Source organism: Psammomys obesus, unplaced genomic scaffold (genome assembly GCF_907164565.1).
Source record: "Psammomys obesus unplaced genomic scaffold, mPsaObe1.curated_primary_1811, whole genome shotgun sequence".
Taxonomy (NCBI): Eukaryota; Metazoa; Chordata; class Mammalia; order Rodentia; family Muridae; genus Psammomys; species Psammomys obesus.
In genome coordinates, this window is record NW_026596034.1 from 2,945,456 (window position 1) to 2,964,961 (window position 19,506).

Genomic DNA, 19,506 nt, shown 5'->3' on the forward strand with positions numbered 1-19,506 from the left:
TATAATAAATGAATAAATGCCTGTAATTCAAAGAACAGAGAGACCATCTCATGGTGGCTTTCCTACTTAATATGACTCATGAATATGCTGCTTGATGTATACAGTCTATTTACAGATGTTTGTATTCTCTTTTAATTTGTTACATATAGAAATGTTTGATTTTAAAATTCTCATTTAGGAAATTGCTTCAAAATTGTATATAAGTAAACTTCAGCATTACTTATAGAAAAATATGAGCATAGAGTGATGCTTGACAGGCATAAACATTTTGAATCATCACATTGCAGACACTGATATCCGGAGCTGTAGTGGAACAGCTTGACTTTCTACGAATTAGTGACACAGAAAAGTAAGTCTCCTTGATTTACTTAGTTTTTGCATTTTTTTTGTGGTTACATTAGGAAAATGGGAAATCTGAAATGTTTCTTTGATTTCCAGGCTTCCAGAATTTAAGAGCTTTGAAGAACTAGAGTTTCCCAAGCATTCAAAAGTCAAACGACAGAGCAGTACTGCAGATGCTCCTGAGCTGAGACAGGAGCCGGACATCACCATCGCCGAGTGGAAGAACAAGTCCACACATGAAATCCTTCAGAAGCTGAATGTGAGCAAAATGTAATCACATCTAGCCCTAAGAGGCTGCCAGAACAGGACCTCCCAGTCAGGCCATGTGTCTCTGAAAGAAATAGGTGGCTGGTCTGTGGCCAGGGCAGGCAGTGAAAGTGTCCTCTTGGGCCAAAGTCAGTGTGGATGTATGAAAGACTGCAGATGGGTAAGAGTTTCACAGATTGGAACTTGGCGTGTGAGCTAGTAAAGACAGACAGAGTCAATGATGGCTGCCTTTGGGTTCTTCCGAAGGTTCATTCAGCACTCTTCTCTCCCTGCTCCATCCTCAGCCCTCCTACCCCAGAGTTTAGCTCCAGTGACTGCTTTATCTCTCCCATCACTGAGGAGCATGGTCCTCTTCCTGTACCTGCATGTGTATTTAAGCAATTTATGGCTCTCTCCTGAGATTATTCACATTTGTGTAAAGAAATGAAACCCTACTGAGAGAGCTGTAAACACTGGGTCATGTTTGGCCATACAGAGTTGAGTATGTCAACTAGATTCTTTCCTTCCAGTCATGGCTAGCATCTTATTAATCCATACACAGGCAATAATACCACATAGCAGTCACAAAGCACATACAGTCCTGAAATACAAATATTCTATATGTGTCCCATCCTGTCATGTATCTCTCTATCTACGCTGACAGTAGCATGGCCTCACATTTATAAGTAAGTAAAATCAAGAAGAGAGTGACTTGGCCAAGTCTCAGATGGTGATGTGTTAATTAATACTTGCACATACTATAGAGTCTGTCCATCAATTATTTTGCTTTCTGGAACACTTAGCATTAAATCCTTCTGTGTCTAATAGCTGTCTTGTGTACCCTATGCTTTCAAGGCATCTTAGACCAACAGGTCTGTGATGTCCTATTTACTGTATCAACAACATCTTATCTTCCTTGGGTTCCTCTCTGCATTGTGTGCTTTATTATCAGTTAGTCCTATGGTTACTGATGCTCATTTCATCACAGTTCCTTATGCCAATTGATGCTTTCAGGACTGCAGTTGTCTGGCTGGTCAAACCATCCTACTGGGTATACTGCTCAAAAGAGAGGGCCCTAACTTCATCACAATGGAAGGTAAGAGTAAATGAGCAGGGACATATCTACAACATAGATTGAACAGCTATCAGAAATGCATAAAAATGCTCAGTGTTCTAAGTTACTTCCTCTTCCATTAACTCTTCCACTTTTTAAATGGAAAGCAACCCTTCACCCTTAAGTGCAATGGACTCAGACGTGGCTCTCACGCAGACTGGCTGCCCTGCTTGGCTGTTCTTACAGCCTGGATTCCACTGTGACTATGAACTTCCCATTACAGGAGCTGCTTAGTGACATTTCTGTTTCCTGTTTATTTCCTGTAAATTTTCAAGAAAGTACTGAATAGTAATATTTCTGGAACTTGGCTTCTTTCTGGTTTGTAGCAGCCATTTGGAACAGAATGTGGCACTTTGTAGAATTCTGCTCTGAAAGGGATCAATAAAAATAAGTAATTTCTAATTGTGTCTGTGTCTAGTCTGCCCTGAGGAGGAGACCCAGTTATCCTTGAAATCTACATTTGTATGTGGTCATTGCTTTGAGGAATCGTTAAGTTCTACATCATAATCTCTCGCTGGCATTTTATAGTACAGAATAATATAGAATAGACTGAAGTATATTTCATTTCCAGTCATCAGACTTTTTGACTTATCTTAAAACCCTGTCTAGTGGAACATGTTGATTTGGTTAAAGTGAAAGTGCCCTAACCACACACTCAACAGTTCTGGTAATAAACTCAGCCTTCCCAGATGACAGTAGTGTCTACCTCCAGTTCTGGTAGTGCACTAAACTTACCCTGACGAAGCCTCCTTAGTTTCTGCATTATTGTAACAGTTACAGTTCTTGAGTATTATGAAGCAGATTTCAAATAAAATCCTTCATTTTTTTTTTAGCCTTAATACTAAGTATTAACAGAATCTTAATTGTTTTAAGGACAGTCATTGACATTTAATCTGTAGTTAAACCAAAAGAAGTAAAACTTTTTAAGTTAAAATTATAAAAGAACTCAACATGTTATTGGAAACCTAGAATTTTAAATAATTATTTTAATAATTTTTAATTATTAAAATACTATACAATAAAAATATTGGGAGCAGTCTTGTTTTTTTTATTTTTAGTTATTGCTGGGAAATATTTTCAAAGCAAATAAATGTCTTTTAGTTAGATATCTGAAAGACGTTAGCTTTGCTTTTTTTATTTGTTTTCATTTTGCAGTCCTGGGGATGGAATCTCAGGCCTCAGGCCTGCATGCTAGGAAAATGCCCTGCACTGAGCTGCATCTCCAGCCTCATTACTGTTGTTTATTTTGAGGCGATCTCACTCAGTTTCCCACACTGTCCTTTGACCCACTCTGTGACCCAGACAAGCTCTGCACTTGCAGCCCTCCCACCTCATTGTGGTGGAGTAAGTACTGCCAGCACCACCAGGCCCAGCTTTTGCAGGCGTCTACAGAACCTGGGTATAATTTAATCTAAATCAAGTCTGTAAAAAGAAGTGAGGGGAAAATTCTAAAGATAGTTTTCCTTATACTTAATAGCTTTTTAGTGCTCAGTTCGGCAACATTGGTTCTTTTTTATTGTTTTAAATTTATTTTTTATTACAATTATTTACTTTGTATTCCGGCTGTGGCCCTCTCCCTCATCCCCTCCCAATCCTGCCCTCCCTCCCTCATCTCCTCCATGCCACTCCCCAGGTTCACTGATAGGGGAGGTCCTCTCCCACCACCGCTTCCATCTGACCCTAGCCTATCAGGTCTCATCAGGACAGGCTACATTGTCATCTTCTGTGGCTTGTCAAGGCTGTACCAGCCAGGGGGAGGTGATCAGAGACCCTGCCACTAAGTTTATGCCAGAGACAGCCCCTGCTCCCTTACTAGGGAACCTACTTGGAGACTGAGTCTATGGGCTACATCTGAGCAGGGGGTCTAGGTTATCTCCACACATGGTCTTTGGTTGGGGCATCAGTTTTTGCAGGGACCCCAGAACCCAGGTTTTTTGACTCTGGTGGTCTCCTTGTGGAGCTCCTATCCCCTTCAGGTCTTTCTGTCTCCCCTTCTTTCATAAAATTCCCTGCACTCTACCCAAAGTTTGGCTATGAGTCTCAGCATTTGCTTCAATACCTCAATCAGTAGAGTCTTTCAGAGATCCTCTCCGGTAGGCTCCTGTCCTGTTCCCTATCTTCTCCTGCTTCTGATGTCTATCACATCTGTCCTTCTGAATGGGGATTGAGCATCTTCGCTAGGGGCATTGATTCTTACTGACAAAACCAGTCAAGAGTATAGACCAAGTGTAAGTCATGGCCAAAGTTTGACTCTGTGGGATGTGTTACCTGAGTATTGATTGGAATGATCATAGCTCCACACACTTATCAGAGCCTTAGTAAACTTCCATTAAAAAATAGGCTTTTATTCAGTTAATTAATATTTTACTGTGTTCTGTTTTCTGTTGAAAGGTAAGATTGTATTTGTTTAAAAGTTTATGTTACACATTACTTAAGAAAGTGATAGAATTTTGAAAACTACACCAAATCATATAGGTGCTAGGAACAAAAGCTTCTTATCTGGGTTACATATTTAAACCAATCAGCTCAAAACAAGAGGTTTTTTTTTTTTTTTTAATTTATTTAAGGGAAAATAAATGTTGTGCATTTAATTGAAAGCTTTCTTCAATGAAGACTGTCTTTATCCCACGTCTAGGCACTGTGTCTGACCACATTGAGAGAGTGTACAGAAGAGCTGGCAGCAAAAAGCTCTGGTTTGTATTGCTTTCCTGTTATGTTTTCATTTTTGTATCATTATCTTCAGTAGCTTAAATATAACAATTGATACTTACAGGTGTTTTTCATCCTAATTTTGATGTTTAGACTCTAAAGTTATGGCACCCTGACTTCATACTTTCGAAGGGTATTTCCATTTCCATTTCACAGGACACTAAATAAAAATATCTGGGAATAAAATCCTCCCCAGGGATTGAGCGTAGGGAACCCTCACTGGGATGACAGGATCATGATTCTGCTCTCCTGCACTGCCCCAGAGAGGTGCTTTTAGTTTCATCCCATATCTAGAAAGTCTGTTCTGTTGTTTTAGAAGACACTAGGAGACCATTTAATCATAATCAAAAATAATGAGAGGTGATTATCTCATCACTTAATTTGAAAGAGTCATGAATAAGGCTGTCTAAATTCACAATGAGGAGAGTGTATCTAAACATGCAGCTCTGCACTTTGATTAAATTAAGTATCAAGTAGTTTCTTATGAAACTCCCTTAATCTCAGTAAACTTTCTATTTCTAGTCTCTGAAATAAGGGACTGGACAACATTTCTAAATAGTACTTCATCTCTACTTTATGGTGAATACACTCTTCCTGCCTGGAGAAGTAGTAAGCATCCAGCTTAGATATCTCAAATTTCCACTGTAAGTTCTTAGTACAGTAATATGTGCAGTCAGTAGATGTTTTTATGGATAGTGTGCTTTGCTGTACCTATAGTATTGTTTGGGCTAAGCAAAACCAGTTCTTGCTTCTGCATTATACTTATGTCTTTGATAAAACATTAAGTAGCAAACATTTAAAAATGCTGACTGTTATATTTAAACAAACAGAGTCCTGGAAGCTTTATTTATTCTATTCTCCTTTTATGGCTTTCCACTGCCCCCAGGCTGGCTGTGCGGTACGGGGCTGCATTTACCCAGAAATTTTCCTCCTCTATAGCCCCACACATTACCACCTTTCTGGTACATGGGAAACAGGTAACATGCACAGAATTTGGGAAACTCAAGTTGCTTGATACGTGTGGGTTTATCTGCATTCTGAGGGTTACATGTGTCTTTTGGTGTTCAAGTTTTGATGAAAGAGTCTCTCTAGAAGTGGGAAATATTTGTTTCACTAACTTGGTCAGCTGTCGGCTTGATTTTCTACTAGTCCTTTCATGTTGTAATTAAGAAATATAAATGCTTGTTATAGGCCAATTTCTGTGGATATCTTGAAATTTTAAAAACAGTGGAACTTTCAAACCTACATTTTGATTTTACTTTCTCTAAGTGTTCACATAAATTTTACTTCTGAGGGGAAATGTCTTATATATTGCATGTGGTGTAATTTGGGGGGTGTAAATCTGTTCTCTCTACATTCTAAGACGTTTTCAGGAATATAAAAATAGAAGTGTGAATTCCTTCCCCCAGCATTCTGTCTTTATCAAGAAAGAAAGTGAGAGTAATTCATTTCTGAAATGCAGTACTGAGTCCTGTAATCCAGGCATCTGATTATCCAGGTACCAAAAGCAACATAAGTCAAGGCCAGAGAGAGATGGCCCAGCAGTTAAGAGCACATACTGCTCTTCCAGAAGACCCAGGTTTGGTTTCTCACATCTAGCAGCTAACTCTGGCTCCAGTCTCTGCAGGCGCTCACACTCACATGCAGACACACTCAGAGTTTAGAAATAATATTGTAGAAAGAAACATGGCATAAATTGGTATAATGCTTGGTCACAGGCATATAATGCTTTAGCATCTGTTGATATGAAGCAGAATGTCCTCTTAATTCCTCCCTCTCCCATCCCAATTAAAGGAATAGTTAGGGCCTCTTGTTCTTTTTCTTTCCCTTATCTTTTAGAAATTGATCTTGGCACCAGTGATGCCTTTTGCCACTACTTGGTGGCTGTGGTGAGGATGAGACATGCCTTCCCCAATTCTAGATGGTCTTCCTTCAAGGTCAGGTCTAATGAGAATTTACTGTTTCTTCTCCATCATGTGAGGACCCAACTGTATACATTTTAACATTCTCCCGAAAGGTGCCATTTATTCACCTTTTTTTCTGTTTGTGAAGATCTGGCCTGCTTTCTTCTTTGCCCTCAGGTCGGTTGTACGCCGTGCAGCAAGTCTTTTAAGTAAAGTAGTGGACAGCCTGGCCCCATCCATTACTAATGTTTTAGTGCAGGGCAAACAGGTAAGTATGTGCTTTCCACACACACAGTCACAACAGTTTCTGGTTAGCACACTAATATCTGCAGGCATCGGTGTCAGAGACTTCTCTAGAGATTACCAGTGAGTGGCTTGCGAGTTTCTTCAAGTCTTTTTCCTCAAACAAAAAAGATGCTTGCACAGTCTGAAAGCCACAGAGCAGTTAGTGGGCCATCTCATTTTCATCCTGCACCTTGGGGCTATAATTTTCAGGCCCCATGTTTACTTGAGTTCAGTGCAGATTCTGGTGTAGAAAATAGACTAATGGACCTGCTGAGGCACTCAGACAGATTCATGATGGGCAAAGCAAAGCAGAGGACACATTTTCCTTCCATTCCACCTGACCACTCCCTTCCCACTGCTAAGAAACTCATTAATGTTCAAGAAGAGCCAGAATCTACATGCCTGCTCTGCTCCTTCCCTTTGCCCTCTAGACTGTCTCTCTCTCTAACTCCTTCCTACCAGTCAGCTCTTTGACTTACTGCTTACAGGGCCATCTACAGTTGGTGCTCTCACTTTATTTCCTCCCTCCCTTGCATCTTCCCCCTTCTCCCCTCTCTTCTCTCTCCATCCCTCTCTTCTCTCCACTACTCCCTTTCTTCCTCCCTCCATTCTGTCCACCCCTTCCCCCTTCCTCTTGCTCTCTTTCTGTCCCTCTACCCTCCCTCTCCACTCCTTTGTCTCTTTCCAAGATCCTTGATGGTAAATGGGTTAAGTTGAGCTATGCATGCTGCTGCTCATTTCCCGTAATCTCTAATCATCTGGCTGATTCATTGATTAGAGTGAAAACCTGTTTGCTTTCTGGCTCTCCTTTGGAAATGGATGTGTTTATTGTCTGTTCCTGACAGCTAATCTAGAAATATAGTAAGCTTTAATAATAATAGAGGGTTTTTTTTAACCTTTTTTAATACAATCAACTAATTGCTTATATTTCAGGGATCTTAATTAAGACTGAAATAATTTAATTCAGATACCTAGCTTTGGGGATGTTAGAATAATGTTATTTACCTTCTCTTAGAATGTTGTTTAACAGTTAAACATAAATACAGTAATAAGAAATTACTGAAAAAAAGTTACTTTCCATATAGTTTTCTCCATGCTCCACATTAGTGTGTAAGCTTTAAACCACTGTCAGTGATTTGGTAAACCAAGGAACAGGAAATGGTTACCCAGCACCTTTTATTACCAGGATCTTTATCTATAGCCAGAGTCATTCACAGCCACTACTGTGAAAGAAAGCTAACTAGGCTTTGGGAAACATGTTTCTCATTGGTTTTAGGCCGCATAGCCAATTCTACCTGTGGTCATAGGTTTTAAGGCTAAGTGGTTACTGGCCTGACATTAGAAGGGCAGGCTTGGGTTTGTCTTATCCATTCTGAACGATATCCAGAGGAGACTGTAGCCTGCGTTTAAGACCCTGTTCCCACATTCCAGAAGCCTCCAGCTGTGGCTGGACTCTTGTCCATCAGGCCAACACATCTCCCACAGAAACATTCCTGTATTATAAGCAGTAAGGCCAGACTGAGGCCATACACCAGCAGCTCAGCCTAATGACAGGTGCAGGCAAATTCCTCATTGACTTGTTCTCATCCCTTCACAGGCAAAGACATGGAAATTGAAAAAAGCATGCATTTGCCCATAAATAAGATCTACTCTAGCCTGAGTAGGGTGGTTTCTCAGACAACTTGTAAACTGTCTCAAGCTCTCTTGTATAAAAGTAGTTCACTCATCATTATCTCTAGCAACTAATTATGTCGCTTCTGTTTTCTTTACATAATGGCATTTTAATCAAAGCCAAAGTAACCATATGAATATTTACTGGTTGGTGTCATTAATGTCTGATAAACCAGTAGTTCTTATAGGTTGATTTTTTTAGATAGATCAGTAGGTGCTGACACAGATATGGATATATTCTAAAGCCCAGGCTGGCCTCAGACTCATAATCCCCCTGCCTCAGCTTCTAAGAGAATTGATTCTAGATGTTCGCCACTATACCAAGCCAGTTCTTACTTTTAGTCCATTACAAGATTGAAAAGGCTGCTTTACTCCTTCCCTCATCTCAAAAGCACATGTCTTTGAGGTACTGTTGCTTTTCCTGCCCCATATACTTATAAGCTGTTTGCGGAAGAGGTACGAAGTGTTGATGAGGAGGAAGCAAGAGCCACAGACCCCTCTGAGAAGCAGCTGGTCAAGGAAAGAGGAGAGATGCAGGCATTCTCTTGCAAGCTCTAGTAGCACTTTCTGCTTTGAGTTTTCTTTATCAATTCTTCCTGAGCTTTTCCTTTCACAGGCTTGTGGACAGTCAGTCCATTCATTCATCCCATAGGTGAGCCATCTGGTATCATGGATCATAACCCTCCATATATACCTGACATTACTCCAGGAGAAGTGACAGCTACAGAGAAACTATATGGCCTTCCTCCTGACTTTGAAAGGTTGAAATGCTATTAAAGAGCAGAAAGTTTTCCTTTAGAAACTGTAAAAATAGATCTCCCAAATGCTGGACTGTGTAGTGAAATACAGCTATTAAATGTATTTTGGCTCCTCTAAGGGACTTCCTAGCACTAAAATTGCCCCCCCAAATTAATAGTTATTTATATGTACTTACCTTTACTCCCCTGAGATCCTTACCTGCCCTTATATTTTAGACCAGACTCTGAACCATCATGGACCCCAGTGGGAGTCATGCTTTGAAAGCCATTTTAATAAATATCAGGAACAGTTATTCTACCTAACTCCCTAGCTTACACAGAGCAATTTCAGCCTGCCAGTCATCCTGAAGCTTGATTTTTTTTTTTTTTTTTTGGTTGCTAGGAATTCTTTAACAGTAAAATTCTGGCACTTGTAGGTAACTCTGGGTGCCTTTGGACATGAAGAGGAGGTCATCTCTAATCCTCTGTCTCCAAGAGTGATTAAGAACATCATCTATTATAAGTGTAATACCCACGATGAGAGGGAGGCAGTCATTCAGCAAGAACTGGTCATCCATATCGGCTGGATCATCTCCAATAGCCCTGAGCTGTTCAGTGGCATGCTGAAAATACGAATTGGGTAAGTGCTTTGGTTTGCATAGAAGTGTATTCAAGTGTCCTCCAGCAGATCCCAACTTCACATGTAAAGCCTGAGTCTGTGTGTGTCTAGGAAGGTGCCACTTTCTTCCATGCTGTAGAAAGTAGCATCTGGAGGTATGAAGAAGTAAATGCCAGTGGCCTCAAAGAATCCACACCTGGGTTTACTTCCCAGGTAAAACATAGCAGTGAAATCAAACTCCAAGGGCTTCAACAGCTGTATCACATAAAAAGAAATAAGAGGCAAATACATGTCAGAATTCTTAAAATGGATGAGCCATGACAGAAAATTCTTTTTTAGCAAAACTGTGTCAGGAGACATAATCCAATGAGAGATCAGTGTTTTAAGAATATTCTACATCTGTTTCCACCAAATCTGGTGTTGGGTTGTTACTACTCAAGTTCAAGTGAGGAACTGAACATAAGGCATCCCAATATCCCTAACCAAGACTTTTGTGGAGCAGCATGAGGAGGGCGGCAAGCTCCGCCATCCTGCTTCTTAGTAGTTCTGTGGCCTCCCCAGCAACCTCAGGCCTGCGCAGACAGATCCACTGCTCCATGTGAGAAGGGAATGCTGTGAAAGCTATGGCAACCCATAAAGCATATTACAAGTGACCTATAAATATGCCCTCATCCAAAACACTGAGATGACATCTGCGCAAAAGTAACAAATTTTTGGAAAGAATATACACTCCCTATTTTTTTAAATAATTTATTTAATTTTTTTATGTGCATTAGTGTGAAGGTGTCATATCCTTTGGAACTTGGAGTTACAGAGAGTTGTGAGCTGCCATGTGGGTGCTGGGAATTGAACCCAGGTACTTTGGAAGAGCAGATGGTGTGCTTAACCACTGAGCCATCTCTCCAGCTCACTCCCTATTTTTTATAACGAAAATGCATTGGTACATACATTTAAATATGAATATACATACATGTAAATATGAATAAGGACACTGTTCCTGTTCTGCTTGACCCTGGATTGTTGATTTTAAAAAAAAAAAAAAGTCTTTGCAGTTTCTTGTATAGATTTCTCTTTGATATAAGCAGTTTTTTAGTGTGTGTGTGTGTGTGTGTGTGTGTGTGTGTGTGTGTGTGTGTGTTTGCAACAGCACAAGTGTAGAGGTCAAGTCAAAAACAATTATAGGAGTTGGTTTCCCCATTTCACCATGGGGGTCTCAGGGACTGAGCTGATGCTTATCAGGTATGGTGGCAAGTGCCCTTATTAATATATCTTCCTTTGTGTTGTTTATTGCTTTCTAGCTTTTTAATTTTGATTTCAGACATCTACCAAAGTATAGATACTACTGTGATAACAGCTACATGTCCATGTTATCTGTAACACCATGTGTGCTCTGTAAGTTGTCAGTTCTTTGCCTGTGATTATGTCTCTGACAAGGACCTATAGCTCAATCCTGCTACCCAAAACCAGGAGAAAATGCAGAATTTTGAAGTATGGTTGTCATAAAACTCATGTTAATTTCACACCACCATGAAGCTACAAATTGAGAATGTCCAAGGTTATAAGGAAACAAACAAAATGAGATTTTACACCTTTACTTATCATGCGACAAGAAATATGAATGATTTGAAACCAATTCTAAGGCCCTTTATCCAGGAGATAAAGGTACTCTGAGAAGTTTGGGATCTTAGAGCAAGGTTTCCACTTCTTTTAATATTGGAAATTACCTCTGTCATAGGAGAGTTTCATCTTGTTGACCACACGTTAAAAAGCTGTAAAATCTTTCTACTTGTTGATAGATCAAGCTGGCTCAGTCAAAGTATAACAAGTAAATCCATTTACTTGGTCACACTTTCAAGATCACTATCGCAGTTTGAAAGAAACCACACTGTGCCTTTTTTTTTTTTGGACCTAGGGTAGATACCCAAATTTCCTGAATGGTGGATATGTACTAGGCCTGTGAGGCTGTTTAGTAAGTCAGCATGGGGAAAATGACGGGACCTAAATGAGTAGAGAGTTGCTCTTCATCTTCCCCAAGGAACCTCTACATCCCTGCGGTCACTGTTCTGCCATCTGCTTCACCTCTCTAGAGAGCAGCTCCGTGTCATGCAGGAAGACTGGAGCCTGAGTCCTCTTCTGCGGCCATGTCAGGAGACTGTCTTGAGCATGTACGTTATCTTCCTGTTCTCAGAGAAAGAGACAGTGAATACTGGAGCTGGCCTTCTGAACCCCTGGGATAGATCATGAGATCCTTTCAAAACCTCCATTTCACAGACAAGTCAGCAGCAGTTAATGAAATTAAGTGATTTGCCCATGGCCACAAAGTCAAAATTCAGGATTGGAAACTAGTGTAGATGCCTCATAGTCACTCCTTTGGTCCCCTCACGCTGGGAAAGGAATTTGAAGATAGTTTGCAGCATCATGACTCTAATGTTTGATAACTTGAGGTACTCTCCTTGTAATATTGGAAAACAGGTTCCTCTGGGGAATCCCTTTTAATCGCCACAAATCTCAAGAATCCAAAGACAAAATGTCCCCAACCACAAAACACCCCCAGCCGCCTCAAACACATTGTACCCACAGGTCTCCTTGATCTTCTTACTGGAGACAGTCATCCTGGAAAAGGAACCCTTTTGAGAGTAGACTGATGCCCCTTTAGGGGCTGGGGTGGAATGACCCCAACCATTGCCTAAGGAAACTCAGAATCCCAATGTGGTTATCTGCTTTATTTAGCATGATCTCGCCTCTTATTTCTTAATTTGGGCCTCATGAAACATCAAATCCTGAAGCCTTCCCCATGCCTGTGCCCACAGTGATTGTTCATGAGATTCATACAAAGGATTTAAGATGCTATTTCTATAATAGGCACAGACATCAAAAACTGTAGTTATTCAGTCTGTGTACCTTGTGAGACAACTCCCCCCCCGCCCCCCAAAGAGGAAAAGACTGTAATGCAGAACACAGCTCTCAACCACAAAGCACAAAGCCAAAACATATGTGACTGTGGTCTAGGAATGAGTTCAGGTTGCCCTGAAGAGCATCATGGAAGGAGGCATATTAGCATTCTTTAGAACAAAAGAATTCATAAATTAATACATTTACCAAATACAGACAAAAGAACCCTTCTAGGGTCTGTGTCTCCAGTGAGAGCACAAGGCTTCTGCAAAGCTAGACACAGACACCACCAGATAGACAGTTGACAACAAAGCTAGGAAAAGTCTGCAGTAGATTTTAGGCAGCTGGTGATGATATTCTTAGTTCATGGGTTGCTGGAAGCTATTGGTCTGTCAAAAATGGATGCCAAAGCTGAGTTTGGTGGCATGTAGGAGGAAAAGGCAGGAAGATCTCTGAGTTCCAGGACAGCTAGAAGTGCACAGTGAGACCTTGTTTCAAAACAACAATGACAACAAAAAGAGGTGCTAAAGAGGGCTGTTAAGGTGTCTAGAGAGATGGCTCAGAGGTTAAGAGCACTGTCTGCTCTTCCAAAGGTCTTGAGTTCAATTCCCAGCAACCACATAGTGGCTCATAACCATTTATATGAGTTCTGGTGTCTTCTTCTGGTGCATGCGGGTAGAACACTGTATACATAATAAAATAAATAAATCTTTAAAGAGGGGGGACTGTTAACTCAGGAACAGATGTGGATAATCCAAGATCATTTGGCTCTGGATCTGCAAATTCTAATTTCCACATCAGGAAATTTTAATCAATCAGCCTGGTGGAGTCTTCAGCACAGGTATGCCTTTTCTTCCCTGGTACTCCAGTTACACACTTTGTCTCTTTCTACATATTCTTATTATGTTTACCTCATCTTTAATAAGTTTTTACTAAGTTCCTTTAGGTGACCCCCTCCATGAAAGCACCATGCTTGCACCTCCATGCAAGCACACCTTTAACGGCTGGCTACTGGGGGAGCAAACATGCACCTCAGATGTTTCCTTATGAAAGGTTGCCTTAAGTTAGTCCCTGATACTTTTTTTTTGAAAAAATTTTTCCATGTTTTATTTTAATTTTTATTAATTACACTTTATTCACTTTGTATCCCCCCGTGGCCCCCTATTCCTCTCCCAATCCCACCCACCCTCCCCCTTCTCCCCACATGCCCCTCCCCAAGTCTACTGATAGGGGAGGTCTTCCTCTCCTTCCTTCTGATCCTAGCCTACCAGGTCTCATCAGGACTGGCTGCACTGTCTTCCTCCCTAGTACGTTTTTAATTAGCACAGTTTTGAAAGGCCAAATTCTTTATAAACTGTTGAACCTGTAGCTGCTTCTAAGGTACTCACTCATTGTTGTAGCATTTTTTTTTTTAAGCTGGGAATTTAGAGAAGGCACTCGTTTGCTTGCTTACTTGATTCTTTAGACGATACTGACATCTCAGGTGGGTATTATTTGGATTTTTTTCAGTTGTTGTTTTCTTTTAGTGCTAATCAAGATTAGACACTAACTGGCAAGATTTTTATATCACATTCTTGAAATGCCAGCATTCACTAGGCTGTGCTGAATGCACACGCTTTAATCACGTTACATCTTATCCTCAGTTCCCACATGCTGCCCACACTTTTATCTGTGCTTTAACCTTCCTGAGTCTTTTTCAAGGTTTTTTGATTTGCATCACACACTGCTCCAGTTGCTTTTTAAACGAGCAGCACCGTGTTTTTGCTTTTCTCCAAGGATAATCCTGCCAATGCAGTGTCTTCAACTTTATTGTGAACAGACTCAGCCTGCTACAGGAATGGTATCCTAGCCTTATAATGATTTGATTTGCTGTCTCATTATTGATTTGTGTGCCAGCTTTCATGTTGAAATAGATCAAGTTCCTGACAGGCCATTACTGTAAAGACCTGCAATCAACTGCTTTCTACTGTAGGCCTGTCAATCAGGCTTTAACAGGAGAAAAGCCCCTGGGGATGTATGCTACCAGGACTTTCTCAGCTCTGCCTTTCATGTTGATCTGGCGCTGTATAAGCAACTACGACCCAAACGATCCTGTCTTCTGATGCCTAAGACGGCCTCTGTAGGTCACATATTTGGTCGCTGGTGTCAAAGGTACAAACTTTAACACTGCTTGGGCGATATGGAGAAGTTGGTGACCGCAACCCCAAGTTCATTATCATCATTTTGGTACCCTCTAAAATCTTTGTTTTGAAGAACATTTGACAGGAGAGGAGGAAGTGAGGTGACATCTGTCATATCTCTATTCTGTCGATTAGGTCTGGGCCAAAGGAGATGAGGCACAGGGCTCCAGTTTTGTAACTAGAAGTTCAGTTGCCTCATCAAACTGTCACACTTTCTATGTTAACATGAATCAGGCCAGAAGTCCTGCCTTGCAGCTTTCCCACTTCCTGTCACATGGTATCTTAGACATCTTGGGCTGCCCTAGTAAAATCTCGTAAATACTCAAACTTATTTTCTTGACGTCTGCAAGTTCAGTGTCCTGGTGCCAGCTGATTGGGCTCTGGTGAAGAGGCCTTCCTGTAGACAGCTGCCCTGTCACTGAGGTCACTGTGACCTCAGCTCACCCTAGTCCTTACCAAAGGCCCCAGCTGCAGATACTCTCCCCAGGGCCAGGGCTTCAGGACAGGAATTTGGAAGGAGTAGTGTTACAGCTTAGTGAATAGCTAATAAATAGACAGTCATTTATTAAGTTGCTTAACTATAAATATCAGGCTTTATTCTCTTGAAATAATGTGGAAATAATTATTAAAGTTGTTTGTTGCCCAGGGTCAGGACTGTTCTTTATGGCTTGTGTTTTCAGATGTGTGTTTTGAGTGGTGTCACTTACCTGTACTTTCTTCACTGTCACTCCTTGATGAGGGCGTGCTGTTAAATAAAATGCTGACACATAAAATGGTGTTCTTGCTAACCTCACCACAGGAGTGTTTTCAGAGGGTGAACTTGTTCTTTGGACTGCTCAGGAGTAACCCTCCAGCTGTCCTGAGGGAGGACACTGTTATCCTCCAGCCAGACCCTGAGCTGTCTGGAGGTTAATCCATCAGTCCTGTGTATCTGCTACTTTCTTACTTGCTTACTGGCAAATTGAGTGTGTCTGGTTCTCCAGACATTGTTCCAAGATAAACATTGCTCTTTTGACCTCCCACATTTCCTCCTTTCTCTTTCTTTTTTCTTTTTCCCATTTTGGGAATTAAAATGCTTTTATGTTGGAGCCATCTCATCAAGTTTGTAACCTTGGCAATGGGCATGGAGGTGATAAGTCAGAGTCACCCATGGACTTTTTAACTATATGTAGTCCTGGAAAAATGTCTCTTGGATTTCTCTTTTTACCAAGTTCCTTTATTTTTCTCTTTTTCCATTGGCATATGATTGTTAGAATGATGCAGGACATTTTCTGATCTTCACTGTGTCACTCGGCAGTTTGCCTTCTCAGAGCCCCCAACACCTTCTCTCATGTTTTATATGTAATGTTGCTTTTCTGTTTTCATTTTGGTCTTTCCAAAAATTTCATGATATAAAAAATTAGCTTTTACTGGCATTTTGTGATTCTTTAAACTTTCAAAAGGACTTTTAAAATATATATGCCTTATTTATTCATACATGTAGTATGTTAGATGAGAAATAGTCATGTCACCATTTGAAAAGTAACTCAACAGTGGGGCACAACTGGTAAGTAATAGGTTTGGGTTATTGTTTTGGTTTTTCATTATATTGTGGTTTCACAACATTTCTTTTTAATTCTTTGACAATTTCATCCATGTGTTTTGGTCATTTATACTCACACCGCTATCCCTCCTACGGGAAGCCTTTTTCTTCACGGTCAGCCCAGTCCTGCTTTGGTGTCATTCCTCTTCTTCCTCCTCCTTTTCCCCCACTGAGTTTAGTTAGGATGCTTTGGTGAACACTAGTGGGCATTTGCTGAAACATGGACAACTTAGCAGCAGCAACGCCACCAAAAGAAATGACACCCCCTGCTGGGATCATGTTGCACAGCTTTAATACTAGCTTTCAAAGGCAGATCAGGCAGAAGCAGACAGGCCACTGAGTTTGAGGCTAGCATAGTGAGACCACAGATTGAGACCCTGTCTCAGAACAAAGGCAGATCAGGCAGAAGCAGGCAGGCCACTGAATTTGAGGCTAGCATAGTGAGACTACATACTGAGACCCTGTCTCAGAACAAAGCCAAACAGCAACAACAACAAACCAAAGGAAGGAAAGGAGGGAGGGAGGGAGGGAGGGAGGGGAAGGGAGAAGGGAAAAGAAAGGGGAAAAAGGGAAAAGAGGAAGGGAAGGGAAGGGAAGGGAAGGAAGGAAGGAAGGAAGGAAGGAAGGAAGGAAGGAAGGAAGGAAGGAAGGAAGGAAGGAGAGAGAGAAAGAAGGAAGGAAGGAGAGAAGAAAGAAAGAAAGAAAGAAAGAAAGAAAGAAAGAAAGAAAGAAAGAAAGAAAGAAAGAAAGAAAGAAGAAAGGAAAGAAAGAGGAGAAAGGAAAAAGAAAGAGAAAAAGAAAAAATATCCCCAGTACCTATGAACTGCCAGTAGTCCCTGAGGGAGGGTGGGACCTCATGAGCTGCTCTCCCGTTTGTGATGAAATGTTGACAGGCAGTTTTGTGTGGGCCTTGTGCAGGAAACCAAACCTACAGTGAGTTTGTCAGTACAGCAGCCATGGCATCACATCTGGGAAACAGCATTTCATAGCATCCTTCCCATCCACCAGCTCTTAGACTGAATCACACTCCTTTTCTGCGATCTTCCCTGAGCCTTAGAGTAGGTGAGATTGGTGTCCTTTTCAGTTATTCATTCTCAACAATTTGGCCGAATGTGTGTCTCTGCCTTACCTGTTGCCTGCTACAAAGTTTCTCTGACAAAGGCTGAGAACAGCACTAAATGAGCACAAACAAGTGTTTAGAAGACAGTGTGACATTATGTCTGCTTGAGGAAGTGACAGCAGTAACTTCTCCCTGAGGGCTGTGATCCCCACAGCCATGGTTTACAGTGGCTAACCAGGTTTACAGTAGCCGGCATGGCTTTCCAGTAGGGCAGGCCTCAGAGACAATCGAAAGTGGCTTGCTACTCATTCCCTCAGGGCACCAGGGGGTATATCTTGCCTGGCAGGTTGCTGTTATAGCCCCAGAGTCCACAACTGTGTAGGATTGCTGATGCTTATTCTTCTCCAGGAGCCTCCACAGCACCTCAGGCATCATGAAAGCCAGCCAGAAGAGTGAGACCTGCATGATTTCTCTGTGTCATGCAAGTGGAGAGTGTGGCGTCTTCAGCAATCTAGCTCTAGTGTGCAACCAGGAGCAGTGACAGTGGCCTGTGTTAATTTGGAAGCCTCTGGGACTTCTGGACCAACAGCTTGTAGGGAGAAAATTCCCAACTTGCCCTGGGGTTTTCATTTAGTAGCCTGTGGCTTCTAGGAAGAAGAGTATACACACATACAAGGTGCTTCTGCTTAAAATTTTTTAAACTATATTCTTTTAATTAGCTTACCTCTAAAATAATAGGTTTACATGAGGGCATTTGTTTCAGATACTTAGTTTTTGTTAACCTTTCCTTTCAACCTGTTTCCCTATTCCCATACCCCATCCCAGCCTAAGCCCCTCTATCCTACAACTATTTCATATTCTGTGTATTCTGTATTCCCCTCCTTTAAGGCTTCCTCTCTAGTGACCCTTTTTGGCTTCTTAGCCTCTATAGACACTATGAGCTAAACATACTAGTCCTAGAGTTCAAAGGTAGGGTCTGCAAATGAGAGCAATCACATTGCATTTGTCTATCTGGGCCTGGGCCTACGTCACTTGATGTGTTTCCCAGTACTGTCCATTTTCAGCAGAATTTCTGTGTGTGTGTGTGTGTGTCTGAATAAAATCCAATGTGGCACTTATGCATGTGCATGCGGCAGTCAGCACATCTGCCACGCTGCTCTAGTCTGTGTGTCAGAGGCATAAAGTAAGTTCCAAGTGTTTCACCTTTCATCCCTGAGCATCTTAGAGAGTAGATATAATTCTTTTAAAAAGGCTTGTAGCCAGGCATGGTGGCTCATACTTATAACCAAATACATGGGAGATTGATACAGGATTGCCACAAGTTCAATGCAAATCTCAGACTCTGTCTCAAGAGAGAGGGGACAGAGGAGGGAGGGAGAGAGGGAGAGAAAGAGAGAGAAAAGAAAGCAAAGATTGCAGCAGCCATCAGCACATGCCACAGTGCTCCAAGGGGTCTGAGAAACCCAGGGAGGCTCCAAAGTGTGACAAAATGGAAAAGGTGACTCATGAGATTGGAAAGAAAAATGACAGAGAATGACAAATCTATACCCTTTGCTGCTACATGGCAGGCAGCAGGCTGCAGGCACAAGGGTTGTGCCTTATGAGCCATGGGGCTGCCAGCACCAAAACCAGGAAGATGTGTGGCAGCCTGAAACTCCTGGAGAAATAGGTCAATGCTGGGTGGAGCTGGCCTAGGTTCATCAGCCAGTCCCCAGCATGGAGCAGCTTCAGTTGCAGCCCTGGCAGCCTGCCCTGCTGGAAACAAAAGACACAGGCAGTGTTGCTGCCTACAGTCTACAAGGTTAAGGTCGGGTGGGTGGGGAGGTGTTTGGCAGCCAGGCGCCAGCTCTCAGACACCCTTCCTAGCCACAACATCACCCTGACTCTGGGCAGCAGCAGGGTATCTGAGAGGAGGCTTGGCAATGTCTCGGCAATGGTCCACCATTTATGGTGCTTCAGAAACCAGAATCCTTGAACCAGATCAACAACTCATTGCAAAGGTATTTGGGGAAAAAATATACTGTGTGACACAGTGCAGTTTCCAGTGCCACTGTGATGAACAAATATGCACTGAAGAGGTGGGACAGATGGAGGAGTGGAGCGGTGAGTGAGCCTTGGAGAGAGGCAGAACTAGAGACATGAAGGTGGGGACAGCCGTGAGAGGA

The 19,506-nt window shown here is 41.7% G+C and overlaps 1 protein-coding gene across 1 annotated transcript in view; it reads left to right on the forward strand.

Moving 5' to 3' along the window:
* Phkb (phosphorylase kinase regulatory subunit beta) overlaps nt 1–19,506 on the forward strand; it is a 181,744-nt gene that overhangs the window by 135,142 nt on the left and 27,096 nt on the right. The window contains exons 17-22 of the mRNA XM_055620957.1: nt 288–349; nt 439–601; nt 1,603–1,684; nt 4,338–4,395; nt 6,493–6,583; nt 9,446–9,648. Coding sequence (XP_055476932.1) covers nt 288–349; nt 439–601; nt 1,603–1,684; nt 4,338–4,395; nt 6,493–6,583; nt 9,446–9,648 — 659 coding nt within the window. The remainder of the gene's footprint in view (nt 1–287; nt 350–438; nt 602–1,602; nt 1,685–4,337; nt 4,396–6,492; nt 6,584–9,445; nt 9,649–19,506) is intronic.